Genomic DNA, 26,564 nt, shown 5'->3' with positions numbered 1-26,564 from the left:
TGTATTTAGACAAAATATCATGGGCTGAGAAATCATTGAAACATATTTTATCTCTTAGAACATACATTGACTTAACGGCTTGTGTAACCAAATGTCTCTGTGTATAATATGTAAGTAGACAGAGTAGAATCATAGAATCATAGAATCAGTAAGATTGAAAGGGACCTCTGGAGATCATCTAGTCCAACCTCCCTGCTCAGCAGGGTCACCTAGAACATGTTAGACAGGGTTGCATCCAGGCAGGCCTTGAAGATCTCCAGAGAAGGAGACTCCACAGCCTCTCTGGGCAACCTGTGTCAGGGCTCCGTCACTCTCACAGCAAAGAAATTCCCCCTCACGCTCAGGCAGAACTTCCTGTGCTTCAGTTTTTGCCCATTGCTTCTTGTCCTTTCACATGGGACAACTGAAAAGAGTTTGTCCCCATCCCCTTGACACCCTCCCTTCAGGTACTTGGACACATTGATCAGATCCCCCCTCAGTCTTCTCTTCCCCAGGCTGAAGAGGCCCAGCTCTTGCAGCCGTTCCTCATAGGGCAGATGCTCCAGCCCTCTGATCATCTTCATAGCCCTATGCTGGACTCTCTCCAGTGGCTCCATGTCTCTCTTGTCCTGGGGAGCCCAGGACTGGACCCAGTACTCGAGATAAGGCCTCCCCAGGGCTGAGTAGAGGGGCAGGATCACCTCCCTCCACCTGCTGGCAACACTCTTCCCAATGCACCCCAGGAGACCATTGGCCTTCTTGGCCACAAGGGCACATTGCTGGCTCATGGTCAACTTGTCATCCAGCAGCACTCCCAGCTCTGCAGAGCTGCTCTCCAGCAGGTCAGCCCCCAGCTTGTCCTGGTGCCTAGGGTTATTTTTCCCTAGGAGTACAACCATGATGCCACTGAAGACTTTAAAGATTATTTAGATGTCAATGGTTATTGTCCATCTTAACTGTAACAAAAGGCTTTTACCACTATCTCTTCATCTTTTTATCAGTCTCCTAAAGTGAAAAATCTACTTCCCCTCTTTTTCTTTCCTGACCTACCCTTCTGAACTAAAAGAAGATGCTGGTACAATTCTTTACACAGAAAGGAAAAAATATTTGTACCTTGACATTAGCTGCTGAATGTTTCCAAAGTTTCATTTCCAATGCTAGGCCTAGAGGGATTTTACAGCATTTCCTTGAGTTTTGCAGCATTTTCAGATTCAGCTCATCCTCATAACTGTACTCTGCCATTAGCTGTGTGCCAAGAACACTTTTTTTTTTTTTCATACACACCGTACTGTACTTGCACCTTGGCATCTTTTGGACCTGAAGGCAGGGCAGCATGGCTGGCTGCTTTGCCGTTAATGAACCAGGCTGAATGAAATACTCCAATGGCTGCCTTTCAGCACTTGGCAAGAAAATCCTTTTTATGTTAGTTTCAAGGTCGTCAGATATCATTATAGCCAAGTATTAAAAATTTCAAAGAAAGGAGGCAGTGTGTTTGATTTATAGAATAATTATCTAGCTTAGCTCTAACTTGGTTTTGGCAATGGTTTTGCAAGCACACGAAAATTAAATCCATTTTTTATGGGACTACAAGGTATTATCTCACAGCAAATGATAATTAAACACCTGTGAAATCAATTAGCCCTTTAAGCAGGAAAAAAAGTTTTCCAATTATGTTTTTGCACCTCCAAACTTTCTAATTCCAGAAGCAACACTTGTAGAGAGAGAGGGAAATGAACGGCCCACCACTAGCCTGTTAGCTAGCAGTAAGATCAGCCGAGAGCGTTGCGGAGCCGTAAATCCCAATACAAGTAGTCTGTGGTGACAGCACCCTTGCAAGCAGGATGCGTGAATCCGTAGAGCTCGGTCTTACGCAGCTATCTGTCCGAGGCACCGTTGAGCTGTCAGGTTTTCTACAAAGACAGTTACTCATTTGGTGGTTTTGGTGCCAAGTTTTACTTGACAGTTTATTTAAAAGCCAGGATACCTTAATGGAAACCAAGCAATGAGACACTCCGTGTGACTGAACGGGTTTCTTTTCAGGCTCTCCAGGCAATAGTTCAGAGCCATCTGCCTTAAGAATTCATACATGGAAAGCTGGCTGATTGGTTAATAGCTGAAACTTAATATACTGGAAAAATAGGAAACACTCTGCCATTTAGCCTTGCAATATATTGTGTGTTTAATATCTTTGTTGTAGCACTTGAACTGATCCAAATACTTTTGGAAGATGCAGTGCGAGGTCATGGGCTTGCAGATTCAGGGAAGCAGCCCTGGACGTTTGGTTCCATGCCAGAGCAATTTTTGCCTTGGGAAAGAAAAAGCAGCTCTAGTCCCATCTGACATCCACAGTGGTATGTGCAGATACTTCCTGCCAAAGATGAACTCCAACATCTTCCAAAAGATTGATTATGTGTGGCACTCTTAAAATATATACTGCTGGGTTAAGCCCATCTTATTTGTTCTGCTCCTGTATTTCCATCTGAATTTTGATGGAGATAACATTTGGCTGCTTCTCAGTATGCAGTGTATTGTCAGAGAGGATGGGAGGCAGGTCAGGTCACTGGTTTTAGGGTTCCCAGGTTCTGCCTAGCTACTTGACGAGCAACCAGTCATCTGTAGCTCAGGTTTTCCATCTGGGAAATGTAGATAGTTATGAAAATCTCTACCAGTGTTCAGAGAATTACATAAGAAAATGTGTACACTGCTTTATGATTCCTATATGACAGGTGGTACAGATCTGGATAAGATAAGATCGTAAGTAGCTAGACATACATACTGGTCCAGTCTAAAACAGTGTGGCTTCTTTTTTAGACCTCTTTTCAATCAATAACTGTGAGGATGGCAAGTTGGAAAAAAAATAATTTATGCAAAAAATTGGTAGTGAAAATGTTTCTCAGGGTAGTTTATAAACTCTTGAGTGTAGTGACTTGGGGGAATGCCTGAGCTGTAAGCAGGAATGCACGGGATGGCTGATTAGTCACTGCAGAGCCTCTGTAGCTGGCCCACGCTCCGTAGGATAACGGAGGACCAGGAATTCCAAGCAGCTGCCTAATCCCAGGGCTGATTGACAAGGTCGGCACATCAAAAAAAAGAAATAAAAAAAGAAAAAGAAAAGAAGGGGACTGACAGAAGTAGTGTGTTGGATCAAGGAGTTAAAATCATAAGAGCATTTTGCTGAACAGCATTTCTTCTTCTGGTAATTGCCCACACAGCATTTTAGTGTTTACACCTGAATGATAGATGGGGCCGTACATGTTTTCTCAGCTATGGGTGGTAGCAGGGAGGGGATATTTCAATTAAAGTGTGAATAAATTAGAATTGATTACAAATAGAGCTATTTGTTTATGCTGCCTAAAAAGGTATTAGCTGCAAACATGGTGCACTTAATCATTATGGAGGGAAGCTTGAAAGTTAATAAAACATACTGCTGAGCCTTACAGAGGGACACGAGCTTTGGGTTAAGTCTGTAGCTATTTTAGTTTTCAAACCTCAACGGTCATTTTAAAAGCATATGCATTTGGGGGTTTAACATGTCTGAGTGATGCAGCTGAGGCCCAGGCCAAGCCATCCTTAAAACTGGCAGTGAAGAGTTACCTCTGTGCGAATGTGCGGCATGAAGGAATATTGGAATAAAAGCGATGAACAAGTTCCCCCGCCGTCCCTGCAGTCTTCAAAAGACAAAACCAGGAACATTCAGCAAATAAATGCCCATGAGCAAAGCAGCAGACTCCTTTCAAAGCTTTTCTGCAATAAATGCTTGGGAATATTAACTGCCAATACTACAGCAACAGTAAGCGCTGGGAAGAACGCTGCCCCTAAGTAACTCAAATAAGGAAGAACTGCCCACAAGTGCGAATGTTGCCCACCCAGCGCCGTGGAGAGGGAAGTGCTGCAACCTCTCCGGCTGCAGTCGTGGGTTGTGGAAGGTTGTTGTCACTCCAGGTTCTCTGGCGTAAATGGTTCCGAGCAACCTCCACAGCTGGGTGAAATGTAAATGTCTGAATACACAGATAGTTCAGGCCCCACAAACTGGGAGCTCTGGGCATGGAGAAACCACAGAATGCAAATGAAAATACCGTAAGCACATTTTACTGTGATCCTCAGATTTTACTAGCTAATGGAAATAAATAGTTCTGAAAACACATATATCTGCCCATTTCCAGGGCAGAAAAAGAAAAGGAAGATTTAGAAGAACCTCTTTTAGGCACTTGACTATTTTCTCTGTTACTTCAGCCACCTCCACCGAGAGTGGGGTTATAATACTTCACTGCCTCCCAGAGGTCTTCTTCAGATTAGTCAATGAAGAGCATGAAGAAATCAAACCAGTATTTGGCGCAATACCTGTATTTGCAATAGATAACAGAATAGTGCTGAATGTATTCTGCTCTAATGAGGAAAGTAGTTGTTCCTGGGTGTCTCAAGAATGGTCCAGGTTGAATAGGGAAGAGTGTGAAGTCTGTGCATGCAGCACACTCCGTCAGGTCCTCAGTGTGGGCCTCGGGGCTCCCGCTGGGCACAGTTTCAGTGTTGGTTGCATCCATATAGTCATACTTTTATCATTCTTCTTATTGCTGGTTTTGTATCTGTTCAGCTCCTGAATTTGTGCCGAACACCTCTAGCTCTGCTCTGCGGTCAACCCTGAAGCATTTTGTTCACTGCAGAATCAATCTATGGGCTGTAGGTGAATTTAGCATCAAACATTTTTGTGGCTGGTGTCTTCTCCAAATGGTGCATGGTAATATGAAGAAAACATGAAACGATCTCTGCTAAAGACTAGTGTAAAGTATTATTTTGTACATATAAAGCATTTCCACTCTAAATGCTCCTTCATGTTTCAAAGATCTGCTTGCARCTGGTGAGATATTTCTGTCTTTGTGTCTGTCTCCAGGGGTTGTGTGAAATGTATTTCCAAATTCATATTTAAGCGTATTAGGCTATATTTTTTCTTTTGGTTAAATCAGTGTACCCCCATTGCTTTCTGCACTACCCAGGAACTAGCAGAAGTAAAATTAGCACATTGTGTTTAAGGATTTCAAAGAAAGAGATGATTAATCCCAGAGTGTTAGCTGCAGGGGATTAAATTCAAAATGACTCCTTTAGCACTGCTCTCAGAGATTCTGTTGAGCCACCTTAAAACATTTTAGTTGAAGTTGCAATGAAATTTGTTAATGAAAAGAATCTCTGGTGCAATTCATTAGCTGTAGCTTGAAGCTGTTGATGGATATTGCTGTACTCTGGTTTTGCTCTTGTTACATTTGGGGGGTCCTCCCTGCAGTGAGTGGAAATTTTGTGCCCATGCATCAAGGCTAGGATGAGGCATGTGTATTCATGATGTAGATAAATTACTTGATGACCATGGACCATGCTGTTTCTGAGCTAAGCAATAAATCACAGGTTAAGCTTTAAAAAGCGCAAATGGGAGAGAGATGCTAACTGATTTTCAGGTGGGAAATGGTAAACAAAATCTTTTTTTTCCTCCTTTGAAAAACTATTGTAATACCAGCAAATTAGATATGAAAGAAAAGATGCTCAATATAAAAGTCAGTGGCATATGGAGGTCTCGCTTCCGCTGGCCTCATTCGCTGCTTTTTCTTTGTGTTCTGATTCTGCCATTGACGTTTTGTGGATATTGGTGCGTTCCAGGATATTAACAGGATTTAACATTTTTAGCAAGCTAATGATGGGGGACTTATGACTAGTGTATTCTAGCCCTGCGGGGTATTCTATTTCTGGTATTTATTAAAGTTTTCTGTCATACAATATGCAGAGAAAGCGACAAGGCTTAGACCTCTCAGTATGTGAAAAAAAGAATGCTTTAAAAATGGCAACCATTTTTTCCCTGTGTTCCAGCTTCCGAACATTTTCCCTCCACGTGCTGTGTCACTGCTGATCGTGGAGCTGGGACTTTGTTGCCAATCAGTATTCCACACTGAGAAAAATAAATTGTTGCTACTCATATGGAATATGTGTATTTTATTTAACTAAAGTTGAGACTTGATTTTTAAAGAAGCCTGCACTGAAGTCTGTTTTGTAGTTTTAATTAATGCAAGGAGGGTTTTTATTTTACTCTCAGTGGAGATAATCTTAATCCATTCACAGTGACCTTTTCTTGTGCAAATTAGCTATACACGCTTGTTTAAGCAAATGGGCCTTTGCAAGATGTCTCTGCCTAAAGACGGCGCTTATAATTGAAAACTGGCTTACTCCCATCTGTCTGGCCTGTGTGAGATTGTAAATGTGGTTCTGGACTTTTTTATATACAAAATGTAATCATATACATGCATATGTGCATGTACACATGTATGAAAGAATTCGCTGTACCTGTCAGCTATGATTAAATTAGATTATTAGCGTTAGCAAATTTAAGTGTCACAAGTTATTGTCAAAAGAACATTTGTCTCCAGAGTCCAGGAAACTTCAGAAGCAAGGGATATTTCATGTTGATCCTTTTGTCTCAAAGGGAGCCGGCCGGTGAGGTCGGTGCCGTTTCCAGGTCCGTTTCCAGGTCCGCAGGTTCGCCCCCGGGAGTACGCCAGCTGCTAATGAGCTAATAACTGCCTTGAAACTGTTAGGGTTGCATGCGTGTTTTCGATAAATGGTTTTGAAGTGATTGATGGCATCAGAAAAACCCCAGGAGTGTCTAGCTTAAAGTTTTAATTCGAAGGAGCAGGGGTCATTGCTGCTACCTGGTTAATTGCCAAAATTTGGCTGCCAAAGCAGTTTATCCCTCTTCCTCTCACCGCACATCACACCAGCCACTGGGCGAGACGTTGTGAGCCCCCATCCCCCTTTTAATGCTGGATGGATAAGGGGAGATTTGTATGGCACAATTTGAATATTTGGTTGTTTTTTATAAACCTCTCAGGCAAAAATGAACACAGTTGTGCATGACTTTGACTAAATCTGAATAGGAGTCAGATTCACAGAATTGCCGTGACAGCGCTTTGGGTATGAAAATGTTTAATGAAATTTTATTGTTGTGCTCTTGTGCTCACCTATTTATACAGAAAAGAGCAGTTACTTCAAAGCAAAATTATTGTTTGCATTGTCAGTTTTGTTGCTGCTTTCCCCAACTTTTTCCCACATTGGCTGCTCCTTAGGATGAACAAAAAGGAGCGTGAGAGATGGCTAACACACATATAAACACACACACACGCACAGAGCTAGTTAACCCGGTGGTGAGCACCCTTCGTCAGAGATGATTTTATCCAGATGTGTCTCAGTAGCTGTTTGCATTTTCATGCACAGTTACCCTAGGACTCATTGCTAATTGATTTTTCTCTTTTCTCCCCTGTCCTTGTTAGGTATGATTACCGTGAAATGCTGCACAATGCCACTTTCTGTCTGGTTCCCCGTGGCCGCAGGCTTGGCTCTTTCAGGTTCCTGGAAGCCTTGCAGGTAAGAGCCGGGTTTACAGCATTGGCTATGCTGGCTGGCATCGCGTGTGCAACAGCAAGGTGGCAGGGAGGAGGGAAACATGCTTCATTTCCCTAGCGGACAGTAATCCACTTTGCGAAAGCCTCTATTCACACTTGTGGAGCAATTGGCAGCTTCTTCCCAGGAGGCGCTGAGCACTGAGCTCTTCTGAAGGCTGAATTGCGTTGCCTCCAGGAAAAGGGTTTCCCTGGTTGTAGAGCAGCTTTGAGGTTGGGCTTGTTTAAAGCAGTATTTTGTCAAGCTGTGAGGCTTCCCATGGGAGACACTGACCTCTCTAAGTAAACCCTGGGGCACTGAAAATAGCTTTCTGTTTTCAGAGAGCCAAACCAGACCTGCTTATGCACTGTCTATCTTGTGATGCTGCGTGCTGACCATGCGGAGAGTGGCCTGGTGGCTTTAGAGCCCCAAATGGAAGCATGACATGATGCAGGAGATTGATGTAGGCTGGCCTTGGGGAGCTTGTGGTTTTCTAGACAGTGTCCAGGACAGTACACAGATCCCCTTCACAATTTAAAAATATTTCRGTTGATAAGTCGACCTCTTTTGCTTTTGGCCAGCACCAGAGATGAAAGCAAAGCAGCTCCTGAGTCCCTGTGGTAGTGAGGCTTGGCAGCATGGTGGCAAGGTTTCTGTTACCAGGCTGCCACTGACTGCTACCAATATGACTCTTTTTTGCAAATGTCAGCTCATCCCTGGGGTCCTGCATCTTCAGTCAGCCCTAGTGAGCAACTGTTGGGAGATGCTGCATGTCCCTTCTGGGCCTTGCATMTGGATTTTGTTTACATGGAAGCCAGAGTAAAGGGAAGGGGAGGCTGGGGTGCTTCTTGATGAGATTTCAGATGAGGACACCTTACAGGGTCCTGCTTTTACCATTCAGGAACTGTCTCAACATTGGCAGTAAAGCTGTTCAGTAAATAGCATCACATGACCTATCTTCATCCACAAAATATCCCAGCTCCTGTTAAAAAGTAGAGTATTGTTTAACAAAATGTAGAGTGGGATCCAGGTGCATAAATGCAGGTGTGTATTGTTGTTTAAAAGCCCTGGGCCACCATTTTGGCTTTCAGCTGCTTYTCCAGAAGGGTGCAGGTCTCCTGTAGCTCTTGCATCGTAACTACCAGCCTCGGGTGGGTGTCTCAGATACCCTAGGACATCTCAAATGGCACTRGGTGYTTATGTTTAGCCACTGAAACCCACTTTACTATCATATTGGAGATCCAAGTTCTAGACTGTCTCCTCTTTGCTCCTGCCTGGGAGAAGATTAATAGCCTGCAAAGTGYTGTGCCTTCTCCAGCCTCTTCAGAAGAAGCAGTGGGACAGGCCTCTTAGGAGCGGCAAGTAGCATCAGATCCTCTAAAAAGCACTGGTCAGCTCTTTCCTTGACTGGACTCAAGATCACCACAGTTCACACAGCTTCCATTAGGTAGACCTCCCCAGGAGCAGAAAGCAGTGATGTACATCACTGYATAGAACTTGGAGGGATTCCTCATGGTGATGATAAAATGTAGGGGTGGTGGGTTTTTCTAGCAGGCTAGCAGCAGTATGTGCTGATTACGATGAAAGCCAGATTTCTGTCTGGTTTCTGGGCATGTTGAAAGACATAATTCAYGTTAGTGGAATATTTTAAATGTGGAAATACATTGCTAAGTGTTTTCTAGTTGGCTTTTTTCATGCACTAATGTAATTTCTCTACAAAAGATCACGCTTCTTTACACATTAAAGGCACTACCATAATACAGACTTGATTAGTCTAAGATCCCATGGGTAACGTGTTACCAAGGCCTGTAGAGCAGTCTGAAAGTTCCTCTTTAGTCCATCCTTTGGATCCCAATCTAGATCAGACTTAGAGCACTTAAGCTTGGTTTGGCCCAAAAGAAACTGAACCAGAACACCTATTTGATGCAAATCCTCCATAATAGAAAAGATTCTGTCATCACTTCAACAGGCTTTTGGTTTGGATCCTGTGTTCAGATCCAGCGAACCAGCATGTAGCAGAAATTACTTACTTAAGGAACTACCAAACTATTTACTGAATACTCACTAACTGTGCAGAGGAACTTGCACAACACAAAAAAGTATGGATGAGATGATTTAGATGAATGATACAGTTGAGAAATAACATTCTAAAGGTATATGCTTTTTGTTTGTATGCTTGTTTATAAAACAGAAAGCAATTKKTTTTGTAAACATGTTTCCATTGATGACAGACAAATTTTGCAGTTGCTTCCAATTGGAGACCATTGGAGAAATGCTATCAAATAAGATAGGAGCTTCACACCTCATTTACAGAAAAAATGCTCTAGAATTAAGTATGACATACATTTTCTATAGGGTTGTCTTACAGCATATTATAAAAATTGAGAGAATTAGCTCCCTGCTGAATGGTTCACAAAGCCACAGCAAAGACCATCATTTTTTATTAAATTCTCTGGTGTTATATTTATAGAACTTTACCAGTTCTATCCTAGTCCATCAGCATAAGTACAGGCTTTCAGTTGCCACTCTGCCTACAAAACCTACCTTACAGTGAATATGAATAAGCATAGAAAAGAAAGCCGCAAAAATTCGGGYTGCTGTGCTGTCATCTTGAGCTCCTGGTGTTCTTTGCCATATTGTCTTTCTTTTTGATTGCTTTTTATGAGAGCCAGGTCAAAAGTTCTGCAGAAAATTACAGTAATTGCATTGGTATAAACCTCGAAGTTTGCACTAATCATTGACCGCACACACTGCATATCCTCTAACGACTGCGCTGGCTCTGTGTGCAGGCTGCCTGTGTCCCAGTGATGCTCAGCAATGGGTGGGAGTTGCCATTCTCGGAAGTGATTGATTGGAACCAAGCTGCCGTCATTGGGGATGAGAGATTGTTATTACAGGTAAGGAAGAGGCTGTGGCCTTCAGTGGATCAGCTGATTATTGCTGCCGCCMGTCTAAATGGACGGGGAAGATGAATCCAAAAGGTCAGGGCTGTAAAAGAATTTTTATCATGAAGGGACTGTTTGTGTCACACTGTCTGTGAGCTCATTTAACATGACATCATTCATTTTTTGACCAAAAGGTCATTCAGACTTGGCCACATTCCTAAACGGAGGAGACTTTTTATTTTTTTTTTTTTTTTAAGAGCACAGAATTTCTTTTGGTGTGGAGCACCTTGGTGCCTCTCTGAAGTAAGGCAGTCTAGAATCGGATGCTATCATGGGACACAAAATACCTGAAGCCCCTTTCTGCTCTTGTGCTTCAGAAATACTTTATTCTTGGGTGACACCATCAGTGCTGCCTGTCTGACTGGTAGGTCGCACAAGGACTCTTCAGGAAAGCAGGTATTTCCTCAAGGAGGAGTTAATACCTATCATTTTTATGAGGAGCAGAACCTGTCCCTTTTATAATACCTGAATTACATAACATTTCTTTCTAAAGTCGTGTTCATATCACTTAATTGTTAGTCTCACTGAGATCATAGAACAGAAGCGAGCTGAGAAATTGGAAGTGCTGTRTTACCAATTTTTGTCTCTAGATTTTTTTTTCTTTTTCCCTAACAGGTTGTATAGTCTAACTRCATTTTTTGAAGTATGTGGAAAAATTGATCTCAGGAAATGTTATTGAAAAATTGATTTCCCAAAGCAGCATTTGTTGAAAGGCCGTTGTGCAATGTCAAGCTGAGATCCAAGAGATCCAGGACCATTTCTGGAATAGCCAGTAAACAGCTGTGTGATCTTGAAGATACTAATTTCCACCTTGGTTACATGGGCATTCTTCCTGTCCTCTTGAGAACATTTTGATATTAATTTGATGTTTCAAACTTTTGGGGTTTTTTTTCAATAATTGGATTTTGCAGACTGAGCATTAGGGCAGGAGTTTTGAATGCAAGAGCTGCTGCACACTGACTGCCTTCTTACTACATGGGAAGAGTTGTGGTTTTTTTTTTTTTTTTTTTTGGTGGAGTTTAGCTCATTTCCAAAGTGACAAACTATTGTCAGCCATAGAGAGAAACCCTTGAGGTACAGGTGTCCTGGCTCCCAAAAAATGGAATGCTTTTGAAAATCTCATTAGATGCCTATTTACTTGTCTAAAGATGTAAATATTTGTAAAGAGCTGGCCTGGCAATTCTTTTAAAGTGCTACCTATAGTCGTTAATGAGTAACAAGCTGCAAATATAAAAGAGAAATTTGATTTTTTTGCTTTTATGGGCAGCCTATTTTTTGTGAGCAAAATTATTTTGCTCTTCAAATAATAATAATTTGCTGATCTTCATGCTTTCCTGTAACATGCCATTCCTTCTCTTCACAGCTGCTTCCATATTGAACAGCCACTGCACCATTATTAACAGTGTTTTTAAAGAGCTGGCAGAGGGCCTGAATGTCTACTCTGGGAAATGTTTTTGTTGTGTTACAGTTTTTCATTTCCTGCTTTAGAGCAGCTCAGATGTTTTTATTTGCATATTCTCCTCATCATAGCACTAGGAAAGCTTAATCCAGCCTTTCTGCATTTATTTGTRCAGCATGATTTTTTGCCCTCCCCCTTCTTATTACCAAAATGACCTTTTATTAAGACGTCATCCAGTTCTAATAATTCCAGTGTAATCCTGTCAGATTAGTATTAATACATCTTTTTCCCCACCTGTCTTTCTGGTCAAGTAGATTAATAACTAATAGGAAAATGCAGTTAAAACAGGAGCTCTGATTTTTCTTTCCAGCCATTGCAACAGAGCAGGCACCAAGGCTTTTTTTCACCTTGGCACTGCATTTGCAGGCACACATAGGCCCACTGTAGTCTGTACAACGATAACTTCTTGCAGTAACCTTCATGGTCAGAGCCGCCTTCACATTCAAAAAGTGTTGCTAAGAATTAGTCCTGATTTTATATCCTGYTCATAAGCATGTGCACATACATGTGAGGTTGCATGTCATGCAAATAAATGTTTAATTTAGGGGGGGAAATACCATATAGCCACTGTGAAGTGCATTTGGTCACATGTTTGCRGTTGGTAATGATCACAGGTATATGACTGTATGCATGTCTGTACATCTRTGAACAGATAATGTTCAGTATGCCTGTACTTATTGGAAACTTGTTCTAAAAATGATGAAAGACTATTCACTCCAAAAGGTAAAATTTGATACAATTATATTCTATTCTRGAATAATAAGGTACTTGATTAGAAAAAATGTGTATTAATGCATGTTTTAACTTCAGCTTTTCATCCTTGTTTTGCAGTAAATATTTTACATACAGACATAGAGGGAGTGCAGCAAGGGGGTGATACTGTCTTTGACATTCTGACCGTTTTCTTCAGTTCAACCCTGCTAGAGCCCCTCCTCTCCCATAAGCTCAAATTCTGTAATAGAGTTAATCAGTGTATTAGATTAAAGTCTTAGGGAGTAGAGATTGTCACATCTGGCTCCGTGGAGCTGTGGTCCTGCCGGAAGCTGTGTCCGGACTTGCAGGCAAACARCGCAATAAAGAATTTACTGATTCCTGTGGAAATGCATTACATGTAAATTATTACAATTCCAAATTTTCCTCRGAGAAATGTTTCTTGAGAAACCGTTTCATTCTGGAGAGTACGAAACCAAGTAATAATCATTGCCAGCTCTCGCTCTGAATATTTCAGGAATAAGCAAAGTGTGTTCTGCTCAGGAAAGGGAGGGGATGCAGGTGAGTGTCACAAGGAGTGGGAAGAAGCAAAAAGCAACACAGCCAARCTATTTGCTTTCACAACTAGCTACTGAGGTGAAAGATTGGCGAGAAAGGACTGACTGAGAACGAGGTGGCCTAATTTGAAATCCCCRAAAAGGAGGTGCAAAAGCACAGTTCCTCGTTCCTAGAATAAATGAACATAAAAGTGAAAAATAGCCCAGATGCCTTTTCAGTGTTGTCAGTAGGCCTTGTAATTGGAGTAAATTGCAGTGAAATTCCCTTAATACTGTCCGTTTGCACTGACAAAGTAGTGTACRGGGGGCCTCGGTTGAGGTCCTAGGCAATTAAAAGGTGACATGTATATACATTAGGTTGCTTCCAGCATGGAAGGAGAAAGGGGAAAAGAAGTGGGAATGGGGAAAAAAGCAGRAGTGAAGTACTCCCCTTGTGAGCCAGCGAGCAGCCGGCTAGGTTTTTTAATCAGCAAGCATTGCAGTAGGACCACTTGTTTTTCATTTGTAAGGCAACTTACACCAAAATTAAAGAGTTGCTTTAATGGAGAGAGGAAGAAAGAAGCCTTGTTTTCCCTTGTGAATAACAGGTGTGGTGGGAGGCACTGTTCCTTCCACCCACAATAATTAGGAAAATGCAGTTTGATCCGCAGGCTCCCMAAAACCAGAGTCTTGCCTCCAATGTTGCTGTGTTTACCTCAGGGCACTTAGCGTTGCCATGCTGTGGTAAATGCAATTCCAGATCCCTTTAATATACTTTGAGAGTGGAGATTATTGTTGGTTTCTCAAGTCCTGCAGGTACTAGTTTGTTAAACTGCCAGTCCATGAAAAGCTTTGTGCGTGAGGGATTTATTGAGGAGCTCCTTGCTGTGCCACGCCGCAGCTCGGGGAAGAGGAGCGCAGGAGAGGCAGCTTTCGCTGCCATAGAAACAACCCAAAACTAAGAGAAAGCACAAGTTTTCCTGCATTCTAAGGTTAACCAGTACCAGAGATCATAAAGGGTTGTGTGTCATTCCCTTCCCATCAGGGCTTTACTTCTTGGTTTACCTGTTGGCGGATGGGAGCACTGGGGAGCGCCGAATCCATGCAGCTTGGTATTCGTTGGATGAGACTGCAGCGTTTTCGGAAGCTAATGACTATTTTACATCTTGTATTACAGATTCCTTCTACAATCAGGTCTATCCATCAGGATAAAATCCTAGCACTTAGACAGCAGACACAGTTCTTGTGGGAGGCTTATTTTTCTTCAGTTGAGAAGATTGTATTGACTACACTAGAGGTGAGTAAAAGTTACCTGAGACTGTGCCAAACAGTGAGGTTTCCTCACCTGTCCAGCCCATCCTGTGCTCGGCTGACATTGGACTTTGGCTTTCATGACGCAGGATTGATCACTGGAAAAAGAAGTGTAGCATCTTAATAGCTTTTCTCCCCTGAAGAAATACTTCCTTCACTGTTGGAATCTGCATTAGAAAACGGACCTGGTGAAAAACGGGAGCTATCTGACATGTGGAAAAGTTGTCATGTGTGATCTTGCCTTCGCAAGGCTTTATGGCTTATGAATCACTATTCTAGTTAGTGGTAACGAACATGATTCTTTAAGAAACCTTTCTAGAATTCATTTTGGGAAAAAATATTACTGTAAAGTTCATTTTCTACCATTCTTTAACATTTTGATGCCCTTTGACGGGGCTCTTGGTCTGGCTGAAGGAAAACAGGAACTGGTAAATCACTGAGTCTTATCTTCACACACAGGGTAAGTCCTGATCATCTCTATGAAATATTAAGAAATAATCATAATTAGGCTGCTATTAAACGGGGAGATAGATGATCTCAAATGTGGAGAGAATCCTTTCTGCATTCAGAGACGGAGGAGAGATGAAAGACTTTTCAGAAGTAGGGCCCAGGCTACAATTTCAAAAGCAGGTTTCTCTTCCAATTGTTCCGCAATTTTGCACATGAATTTTTGACACATTTTTACCACCGTAAGTGCCTCACTTTGTAGGTGCAAATGTATTCGTCTTATGCTAATTCTTCTGCAATTGCATCTGTCTTTGTGCACAGTTGTAAAGCTCCACATTGCCTGCTGTGCTTGCTTTGCCCTGAAAACTGCAAATGAGGGCTGCTGTCTGCGTTTTGGCCTGCAGTGCAGGTTGCCCATGGCTGATCTACCTCCAGCTGCTGCAAGAGAGTCCCTTAGGTTTTGTCTGTGCTAGTAAGGAAAACCAGCCAAAGAACATTTTCAGAGCCCCTGGCATAGCTGTCCTTGCCTCTGTGCAATGCTGTCCTCCCCACTGAGAAGAGTATGGCCCCATCCCTCCTGCCTGTTGGGAACTGCTCCACATCCTTAAGCTCTCTGTGAGCAGTGAAGAGCTAGCGGTAATTATCAAGCCCCAAAACATGGCAGAGTCAGACTGCCTGAACTGGAAGGCCCATGCCAGGGCTTGCCCTCCCCAGGTCTAATTTATTCCTATAAAAGTACTCTTAGAGACAATCAGGGTTCCTCATGCCTTGGGCATCTCTGCCCCATCCCTGCACGCACTGTTATCATTAAGATTGAAAAAAGGAGAGTACAGCCTGGCTTTCCTCCCTTCCTCTCTCCTTGCCGTGCCATGGGGATGTTACCTGCCATTCCTGAGCCTTGGCATCACATCAAGCTCCAGCACAAGCAGCTTTGTCTTTAGGGCTTCAACAGAATATAGTTGCCCATGTGGCCATAGGTGCCAAGGGGACAGGCAGCAAAACCTGAAATAAAAATCAAATCAGCTGGGCAACCAGCAAGCTGCAGTTTCCACTATGAGGGGAAAAGTTGAAGAGAAAACAGAAACTATCCTGGAAGTTTTAATTTAATGAAACCAAGGAATGCATGCTTGGTATTGAAGTTGTGTTCTGGGCTTTTATTTGTGAGGGTGGTTTTGTTTTGAGTATTTTTTAAAAAAATTAGGACTCTCAATGTTTGTTAGATGATTAAGAGGGTTTCTGTTCATATAAATAGGTATTCATTTTACATTTCAACTTGCCTCAGTAAAGTCTTGAGTTACTTTCCTTAAGAAAGGAATAAAATACTTGAGAGTGGTTCTTGATGTCAGAAGCCCACTAGTAGCATATCCTCTTTAAAATCTGATGCCTGGAAGTAAATTGCTAGCAGGACCATTTTTTATGGTGGATTTTATCCATCTTCTGTTGTAACACTGTAGCATCACAGTGTTCTGATGGTGCTAAAATAGCATCAGAATAATCAAACTGTTTTCTGCCTGCAACGCTGTGACGTGTCCAGGTATGAAGATGATAAGATACGAGAATTCTTCACCAACTCAGCTGTCTGCAAAGATATCACAGCTCTCCTCTCCCTTTTATCCTGGATGCCTGTTGAAACATCATGTCAGAATCTGAAGTCCTTTCTCAGAACATTTGGTGGCCTGGGCCAAACAGCTCATTGCCTCAAGTGGGAGGGAATAGCCCTATTATCACTGGTGCTGAGGAACCGCCTGCTCCATGGGCTCTGGTTTAGGGTCTGCCCAAGGCTGGTAAATGGTCGCCAGAGAGCGATGGGCTGCCGCAAACACTCTCCCAAAACACTCTCCAGGATACTCTGCACATTTTCTGCTTGGGTCTTCTGTAAAAACTAACTCAAACATACCTAAATCCCTGTGCAGGATACTCATTTCTCCCTTGGGAAGAAGAGTGGAGAGGGAAAGGGCTAAGTACATATAAGAGATGTTTGATAATTGACCGGAGCGTACTAAGAAGTGGCAATGATTAAGGCTGCTTCTTACGAACTTTTTAAAGGCAGACTTAGTATTTGGGGTCATTGTACCATTAATGAACTCCGAAAAGAAAAGAAAGATACAGTCAGAGATCCTAACCCCTTCTTTCTCTTATTAAGCTTCCTATGTTGCCTTATCACTGCAGACACAGTAGAGCTGCTATCTGTCTCTGCAATACATGTAACGTTATATCCTTTGAATTTTAATTGATTAGTCCTTCATATTATCTTTTTTATCCTTCCCTGTTCTCTTTCTGCCAGCTTGTCTTTTCTCCTCTCTATCATTACAGACGGCTAGATTTCTTACCTTGTCTAGGAGTGTGATAAATTAATCTCCCATTTGTTAACGGTGATTTATTACGCGGGTCAGCTCCCCAGCCTGTTGAGTAACAGTGTTAGGGAGATTTGTATGCCTGCCATGCAGTGAAGGCTGCCTCTCCTGCGTAGCATCCGAGGGCTGCTTCGTGTTAGAGCCGCTTTCGCTCCCGGCGCGCTGAGGCGGTGTTGAATGGGAGCCATGTGTTTCCCCTGCAGCCTTGTTGGCTACCAGCACCATGGAAAACTCTGCCGTCTGTGAAAACCTCCTGACCATGGAAATCTGCAGACTTTTCCTTATCTGATTATGCCCCAGTTCTGAAAAAACAKGAGGAAAGAGCTGTAATATTTAGGCTGTGTGGTAAACACTTGAAAATATGCACTTTCTAGGTTCTGTCTTTGTTTAGTGGCATAACTTGCAGATGGAAAAACAGTAGTCGTCATTTTTTTTTCTTTTCCACCCCCTGCTATCATGCAGGAGACCTGACAATTGATACACCTAACTTTCCAAACAGAAGTATTCAGATACACTCTTAGCAATGATGGAAATACAGCCATAACTCTATTATTCCTCTACACACACACACACGCACACAAAGATTATTTAATGCATAGGAAGGTGAGAAAATGATTGCATTTAGCTATGGTATTTGGCTGCAGGCTAAAATTAACACAAACATACAAACACTTCCCATTTGTCTCAGGTTAGCAGTATATACTAGCTGTGGGTTCACTAGCACAAGGTAACTTGTATTTTTATATGTTTTTTGTCATGGCAGTCAAAAATTCCAGGAAAACCCCTGGTTGTGGCAACATTTATTCATGTTCTGTGTTGACCAAATGTCATTGAACTCAATGGCCTGTAGATATCCCAAGCTTGCTTAGACTCCAGCAGCTGCTCTTGTCTGGGTTTTCTTATTTCGGGTCTTTTTGCTTACTTTTAGTTTTCATATTCTGAGGGTGTGTTCATTCTGTTATTCTGAAGATTTTAAGGCCAGAATGAACTAGAAATCAGATTTAATCTGACTTCCAAGTCATAAAATTTCACCCAGATGTGCCTATGTTAAGACCAAAGATGTTAAGTTAGGAAAACTCAGTGTGTCCTTGACTCCTGAGCCCCATACAGTGCAAAAGCTGCCAGTTATATGAAATCTCCTTGGTGCATCATAGAAGCTGARTTTCAACCCTGGTTGCAGAAGGAGACAAGGAAATGCTGCCTTAGCTGATTGAGGGGAAAATTCTTCCTTAACTATAACCCAGCCCTTGTCCAGTGTCCCACCTCCAGGTCTGGCCGACCTCTGATGCTTCAGGAGAAGGCAAATSTGTAAGATGAGGTAGCTCAATGGTGTATCCCAGGCAGATTGGTGGGAGGAAGATCCTTCCTGACCCTGAAGGCTTCCATCTGAAGCCCTGGTTGACTGTGTGAAGAGCTGTAAGCAATAGGGGCAATGCAATACCCCTGGAGCTCCCAGAGGAAAATAATCAATAAGGATGCTCTGAGATCCCACTGCTTTGGGCTGCTGTGTTTATCCTTCTCACCCCAGGCAAATACAGCTCTCTGCAAACTTAAACCCTAAAAGGTTGAGCAAACCAAGCACTGAGATCAGTCCTCTGGATGAGTTGGTCTTGTTTTATTACCTTGACACTTAGAAAGTTGCATTTTATTTGGAGGCTGAATTTGTCCAGTTTTAGCTTCCTTCCCTTAAATCTTGTTGTGCCTTTGCAGCAAGCTTTTTAAAAAAATGCATACTGGTGTATGAACCTATACTTACTGGCAACCAATCTGAAGTAACTATAATTAGTTTCATAAATACACATAAGTATCTTTTTTTTTTGTGGCTTGTGGGATTCCAGATGATAAAGTGGATGACCTAACAATCTGTTCTGGTCTTAAAAATCTATGAATCTATGTTTATGGCCCTCTACAAAAATAGATAGTTGTTGCCAAAAGTTCTTTTTCTATTTCATCSAACAAGAACTGTTACAGAACTGAGACATGGAATCTGTGATGTATCTGAATACTAATAACCCTTTATAATTAAGCAAGAATGAATAATAAGTGCATCCTGATTTGCTGAAAGTCCTTGTGTTTTTGAATGCTTTTGTTATCCCCCAAAAAACTCTACCTTTGTAATACYATCCTCAAATAATTGTCTTATATTAATTCTGGATAGTACAGCTGACAATGAACTAATCAAGCTTACAATTGGTAAGTTATTCTAAAAGGCAAAATGTTTGACTTTAAATATAGAATGCAATGAATTGCAAGGTCCCCATGTCCACGTGACATGGACCACTAACGAAGTGCTTTGAAACCTATTGCACAAAGCCTGAGCTGCTGAAGAAGCATTGACGTGTACAGGTTCTGTGTCATTTTAAGAGAGATTAAATAGGAATACCTAGTGATTTGTGTGTTGCTGCTTTTTACAAAATGCGTGATGATTCCGGTCAACTGGAGTCTATGCAGCTTCTACCAGTGACTCTGACAGTCTATTGAAAAATCATTGCCTCTTTTCTTTTCCAGATTATTCAGGACAGAATATTTAAGCACATATCACGTAACAGCTTAATATGGAACAAACATCCTGGAGGGTTATTTGTACTGCCACAGTATTCCTCATATCTGGGAGATTTTCCTTACTACTATGCTAATCTCGGTGAGTGAATCCTTACTATGATCTCATGGTATTTGGTGTATTATTGATCTCTGAATAGCGTGTGCCAAATTACTTACTTTTTATTTCTAGTTAATGAACGATGAACCTTTGGTTTATCGTGTTTCAGTCTTCCCTGCCCGCTGTAGACTGGACTGTCTCATCAACATGCATCATGTGCTTCTCACTTGCAAAGACTGTTAAAAAAAGAAATCTGTGTTCCTTCATAGTTTTCAGTTATCAATAACCGGTGCCTGAGTTGCAGACCCATTTGTGGCCCAAGAAGACACAAAAGGAAGAGTTTTTTGCTTTCTTTTTTTCATTTATGATTGAAAAATAAACATGACATTTGTTACTGGAGTGGGTAGTTGGTATGGATTTATTCCCCATACTGTGTGTCTTCGAATGGGTCTCACTAGAACAACCGAATAGGACATAGGTCCATGGCTTTTTCCTGAAGCAGAGACTAAATGATGAATTCTGCAAGGGAATATGCCTGCAGTCTCAAGTGTTCCTATTTACCAGACTGCCTCCACTTTTGGCACAGCCTTTACCATCCCACTTATGTGGATGTGCACTGCCCACCTGCTAAAAAATCACAGTTACATGTTAAAGGAGAARAAGGTTTCTGTGGGAATTTTGATGAAGAATGACTGTGACCCCACACAGATGAATGTAGATAAAACTGAAAGCAGTAATGAAGGGTATAAGCAAGTAGAACGTATCATTTTAGATGGAAAAGGAAAACATAGCAAGACAAAAATAYCGGAATGGAAGACAAGGTTGCAAGCAGAATTACCAGCCCAGGAGGTAACTGAAGGTGAGAATGGATGGGAATCCATCAAGAAGGAGCAAAAATCAGACAGAGGGTGCAATGGGGACTGAGGAAACTCAACAAACTTTTGGAAATTCTGGAGATATCCATATATATCCGTAGAACCTGGCAGGGAAACAGAGCCAACGTCAAGAAAAAAAATTGGCTGAACAAACTAGATGTCAATAGGGCATTTCYGAAAATAGATTTCAGAGGGCACAGAAGTTAAAGAGAAGGAGATCTCTTCAGAAGCATCTGGAACTGCTGTCTGAGACTAAAGAAGGTGGCTTGRTAAAATATGGCAAGGTTTTCATTAAGTGTAGATTTTTTTTTCCTTCTCAGAATCCTTTAATCTCTACTTACATGGGGCAATTTTGTCGTTACTGAACCTGTATCTCTTTGTTTCAGGTCTGAAGCCTCTCTCCACATTCACTGCCGTAATCCATGCAGTAACTCCCTTGGTTTCCCAATCTCAGCCTGTGCTGAAACTCCTGGTTGCTGTAGCCAAGTCCCAGTACTGTGCACAGGTAAGCAACACTATTTATTATGTGTTAATCACACTGGAGACAAAAGTACTAACCCAGGAGTGAAGAGCCTACTGATGTTAGGCCTTCTCAGTCTAGTTTTCCACCTTTATTTCCTTTCTGATATCTCTTTTCTGTGAGACTTCTGCTGTGTGCATGGAAAATAACAAATTCTGAGTATAGTGTGAGGGCAACAGAGACAATAATTCAGTTATTTGGATTTGTTTCTTGAGACAGGTAAAATAGTGGCTGCACTGTAAAGATCGGGATTGCATRTGCTGCAGACAGGGAGTGCTTACGCCTCAAGGGCCCCTACATGATCTTCCTTCCTCCTCCTGCCCTCTTAGTCTCAGCAGTAGCAGGACTTTGGCTTCAATAAAGTAAACTCGAAGGAGTTCAACGGGAGCACCCTCTTACAGTAAAGAGTCACAAGTGCTTTAGCCTTTCATGAGTGCCAAAGTAAATTAGTGACGTCCTTGTGACCTGGGCTAGAGACTTCCTGAGTTCCTTATCAGCCTGCATTTGCTTTAGAGGATGTGTGTTGTATACAGTCAGGATGGGTGAAATTACCATGAGAAGTGTTATTTTTATACAGATTTGTATCATGTTGTTGATTTGGAAATTCCCAACTTGAATTTGACATTTCTGTCTGGAGACTGAGTCCTTAGGGTTTGAACTGCTTTGCCAGAAAGGTCTCTGATCATGGTCTAATGTTCTTTTTCAGATCATTGTTTTATGGAATTGTGATAAACCCCTCCCAGCCAAACACCGCTGGCCTGCCACTTCTGTGCCTGTCATAGTCATTGAAGGAGAGAGCAAGGTAGGTGGAGAGGAGCACCATAAAAGATTGCATGTATTCTCCAGTGGGACCAGAATTTATTTTCCAACAGCTTTGATGAAAGCTTTGTAGTTCCCAGCTGTGTGACAGCCCCTTTCTTTTACATGGCCCTTTGTATCAACTTGATCATGGATTCATGTTTGATGCTTGAGGTTTGTGCTCTCAGTAATCATCAGCCTGGCAATTAGTGCTGTGAGTCTGAGATTCACAGGTGGGACTGTTTTGAGGTGTGCCTCCAAGAATAGGTAATGCTGACCCCATTTTGGAGAATTCTGTCAATCTGCAAGCGCATAAAAGTAGTGATGAAACTGAATTCCTTCAATCTGAGCAGTCAGATGCAAGATTTAGGGATCAATTGTGAGCACAAAAGCAGAGGAAGAGATGAAAATKAATGTGTTAACCTGCCTTTGAAAAGTTCCTTCTTTATGGCCTAACGGGATACTGCAGTCAGTGATGGGATCTCAAAGCAAAAAAAAAGGAGCAGGGGCACTCACATGGGGACAAAACTACTGTGACATTTCTTACTGTGCAACCTGCTTGTTCATTTGTCCTTTCACTTGCACTAAGTCTAAATAACCAGCACCCAGATGAGAGAAGAGGACTTTTTTTGAAAAAAAAAATTCACACTGGGGTGGATGGTTCCTCTCCAAAACCAGGCCTTAGAGAAGCAGGACTTGTTGCCTCTGTACTTTGATTGCAGATGCACTTGGGCTGGTCTCCTCTCTGATCTCTATYTCTATAGCTCGGTTCTCAAGCTCTACATTTGCAAAGTGAACTTTTAGCTGCTTGGCTGTATAATCCTATTTTGAATTTACAGTCGTGTCTTTGCTCTTTTCCCCAGTTGACTTAACAAGGGAAGAGCAAGGGCTCTGCTAAGTTGGCAGCTAATGGCTCTTGCCTTAGTTAGCCATGTAAACAGTATYAGTAGAGCTGTGGCTGAGAAAGACTATAGAAATTTCTAAGCTTTTTGGACGTTATAGGATTTTCTTTTCTTTCTTTTTGGAAAGCTTTCAGAGGTGAGATAGAGGAGAGAAACTTTGACCAGTTTGACAGGGTATGTAGAAATTGGCCCAGGCACTGTTTAGATTACAAATGAGTCTCCTGAGTACACAAAGGTGTGTTTATAGTGGACAGTCTCTTCTCTGTAATATCCCAAAGTATGCCAAATGGCTTCTTGTACAGAAAAGCTGTTTGTTTAGACAAGGCTTGCAGAGCCAGAGCAGTACAATTCAAAGGTTGTACAAAGGAACTACTTTTCGTATTCAAACTTGACTGAAGCATATTGGCAGACAGAATTATTCTGTCCAGAGGATCACAGAGGTCTCTCTTTACCTAATCTTCACTCTTCCCCCATGAAATCAGGATATATTATCACACCCATTTTACAACAGGGAGCTTTCACAACAAAAACAAATGCATGGATAATCCTATTTTACACAGCCTATGAAAGAGTAGGATGAGAATTCCTATCCTGACAGTCACTTCCTCTGCTTTGCCTTTGCCTAAGCAAAGCAAAACCTTCAACACCTGGCAGGTGACCTCTTTTTCACAACCCTGGCCTCTGCCTCATAGCGATGAAGAGATGCTCTCAAGAAGAACACAGCAGTGAACAAAATGAGTGTGGGAGACAGAGCTTTCTCTGGGTCTGGGCATAGATCCCTTGTCCCTTTTTCCGCAGTGATTTCGTCTTATATGTCCTGACTTTTTAGTTTTGTTTTTGGCATAATAAGTTGATAAATGTTTTCAAAGAGTAGTATGATATCCTCCACAATTGTCAAAAGATAAGCATAGGTAGCCTACCCATTTGTTTATACACAAGCAAAGAGTCTATTAACTAGTCAGGCTATTTTTTCTAGCAAGTGAGGGAAAAAAATAGTGCTTTGTCCTTATTTCCACTCATCAGTTCTCCAAAGGTGCTAATTAGTCTGGTAAAGAAACCATATGGACTCTCATTTCTTGTTGTTACCTATTTGATCACTTTCTCCTATCTATTTCCTACTGCTTTTAGAACTATCATGGCCTAATTTTTAAAAGCCTATGGTGCATATAGATTTTATATGCATATCGTGATGTCACTTAAGAACGTGACTTTAAAAGTGATGCAATGATACCAGTATAATTCCTGATGCATGTGAAGCTCATCTGATACAATGTTTTCATGTTCTTTAGCTTGTTTTCCTTCTCTGGTGGGAGAAGTTGCTCCATTTGACAGTAGCTTTGTTGATACAGCAGCAATGCACAGAGATGGAGTTGTATCGCTTTACACTAGTAGCATTACTTCCGTCAATAGACAAAGCCCTGGACATACGACCTGGACTTGTTAGCTTCCCAGCTGTGTAACCTTATGAATGCTACAAAGTCCTTCTCAGCACTTCATTATCTTTGATCCTCATATCCCACAGGAAGGCAGAACGACAATCCTAGCTACCAGAGAAAATCCTCCCTAAAGAAACTGTAGATACATCTGGCCATCGGTGCATACAGTTACAGTTTGTCACCTAAGGAAGGTAGCCCGCTCCAAAGCAAGAGATCTGTTCAGAAATTAATCCCTTAAGCACAAGAAGCAAGTTGACTTCTGGATGATGATAATGACAGTCTTTCACTCCTGAGCTGAGGGATCCTTTCCATCAGATAGAGACGCACGCTGTGCCTCAGATGAAAGGAAATGAGAGTGAGCAACARAAGAATATTTCCATTGTAAATGAGCCTTTCAACTGATTTTTTCCCTCCCCTTCCTGCCTTGGATACCCACAGGTTATGAGCAGTCGCTTCCTACCCTACGATAACATAGTTACAGATGCGGTGCTAAGTCTGGATGAGGACACCGTGCTTTCAACCACTGAGGTAAGGAGCTCTGTTGTCTTGGAAATCTCCTTGGCTCCTCCACTCACCCTGAACACAGTGGAGGGGCTCTTCTCTTGGGTTTCCAGTGAGCAAATGTTAAAATATTTCCTGCTATACTCCTCAGGTTTAATGTGCTGCACTTATTTCAGAAGCCCTGCCGCCGCCTGCCATCAGAGGAGCTTTTTGCCCTGGTTAATTGGCTCATCATTAGCATATGGTTCTTCCATTCTTTATTATTTTAGTTACATAGCTGCAGGCGGGTGTAGGCAGCCAAGAGCAGTCTGCTTTAATATCTGTTCTCACTTTTCTGGTTGGGGTAGCTCTTTTCCCCACACATTACCAGTAGKGGTGTAGGTGGGGAAGGAAAGGATGTCAGCAGTAGGGGGTTGCTGTCACTCCAGAAGACAGTAYTTCCACCCTAATGCGAGGTTTCTCATTTGCGCTAAGACATGCTCTCTTGCTGACTCTTGTCATCCCACAGAACTGGAGATCCTTGCTGGTTTAGATGTTGGAGTATTTGTGCCAAGAGCAAGATTGCACTAAGAAAAGAAAGATACTGTAAAAAAACAATTTTTACACCTGGGAGGAGTATTGATTTCTGGAATCACTTCCTGAGAACTGTGGGGGAAATTGATGACAATTTATATAGAGTGCAATATTTGGGAAATACATTATTAATGATGGCCAGGGAATAGCTTGAAAAACTCAGTTTTCTTTTATGTTTTCCTTTTTTTTTTCATGTTTATATCCATTTCCATCTCCCTGCTCTACCTTCATAAAACTGCTTTCTTGTCAGTGRTGTGGACCTTTCACTGACGCTATTACTGCTTATTTGTTAGTGAAGGAACATCTAACATTAGCCAGCAGTCACTGCTATAAACCCTAAGGTCTCAGTGAATTTGTTGTAAATGCATGAGATTGCAACTGCTCTTCTTCCCAGTATGGATTTGCTGTGCTTTGGTCAGTCTGCACCAGGAAGAGCCATTGTAACCCTCTTCTGCTGCACAGATGGAAGAAGTCATTGGCATTGAACCTTTTTGATTTCAAGGTTACACCTTGGTGCTTCCTGCTGGATGAGGAAGTCTACAGCCACTATCACTTGTGTGCAAAGTCCTACATGGCCAGAAAAAAACCTAACTCCCAAATGAAAGACCCTCAAATAAAAAATCCTAAACCTGGAGTTCCTAAGCAGGTTGTTCTTCAAAATGAAGGGTAAAAGTCTCAGCTGCCCTGAGGGCCATGGTAGGCCTGTCAGGGACATCACTGCATGGTGGTGGTATTTACAGTAATCTAGCCTGTTGATCCCATGAGAATTTTTAGGTTTGTTTTGTTTTGCCTGGTCTTTGGTCTCTTCCAGTCTTTGGAGTCAGTCAGGCTTCTGGAATGCGTGTTAAACAAATAACATTTCTCGTTCAACTTGGCTATGTTTTATGCTAAACATTCTAAAATACAAATATTTGGTGTTGGGTGAAACGATGTCCACATTTCTTTGTGGCTTTTTCCCTCATGTGGGCGGTTTGCTGCCAATATTCCTTGTTCACAGTGTGGATATTAGCTGTGCAAGCCCCGTGGTGCCGGGGCTGCCGAGAGAAGCAGCTGGCTAGCCCCTCTGGTTAGCAGAGACGTTTTAGCTTCAATATGTCTGTCCCTGGATGCCCAGGTCAGCAGGGCGAGTGGTTCACTTTGAAGAATTGRGGCTTTTCTCTTGCTTCAATTCCATGATCATATGACTTGTGTAAATAAAGAGCATG

General features: G+C 42.0%; 1 protein-coding gene across 1 annotated transcript in view; it reads left to right on the top strand.

Moving 5' to 3' along the window:
- Window positions 1-26,564, top strand: part of EXT1 (exostosin glycosyltransferase 1) — a 191,063-nt gene that overhangs the window by 152,931 nt on the left and 11,568 nt on the right. The window contains exons 2-8 of the mRNA XM_085311894.1: window positions 7,284-7,377; window positions 10,182-10,289; window positions 14,221-14,340; window positions 19,664-19,796; window positions 21,016-21,134; window positions 21,856-21,951; window positions 24,724-24,813. Coding sequence (XP_085168020.1) covers window positions 7,284-7,377; window positions 10,182-10,289; window positions 14,221-14,340; window positions 19,664-19,796; window positions 21,016-21,134; window positions 21,856-21,951; window positions 24,724-24,813 — 760 coding nt within the window. The remainder of the gene's footprint in view (window positions 1-7,283; window positions 7,378-10,181; window positions 10,290-14,220; window positions 14,341-19,663; window positions 19,797-21,015; window positions 21,135-21,855; window positions 21,952-24,723; window positions 24,814-26,564) is intronic.

Source organism: Rhea americana, unplaced genomic scaffold (assembly GCF_003343005.1).
Source record: "Rhea americana isolate MKP2758 unplaced genomic scaffold, rheAme1 scaffold_0, whole genome shotgun sequence".
Classification (NCBI taxonomy): Eukaryota; Metazoa; Chordata; class Aves; order Rheiformes; family Rheidae; genus Rhea; species Rhea americana.
The sequence above is the reverse complement of the archived record's forward strand: the minus strand, read 5'-3'. Positions and strand labels throughout refer to the sequence as shown.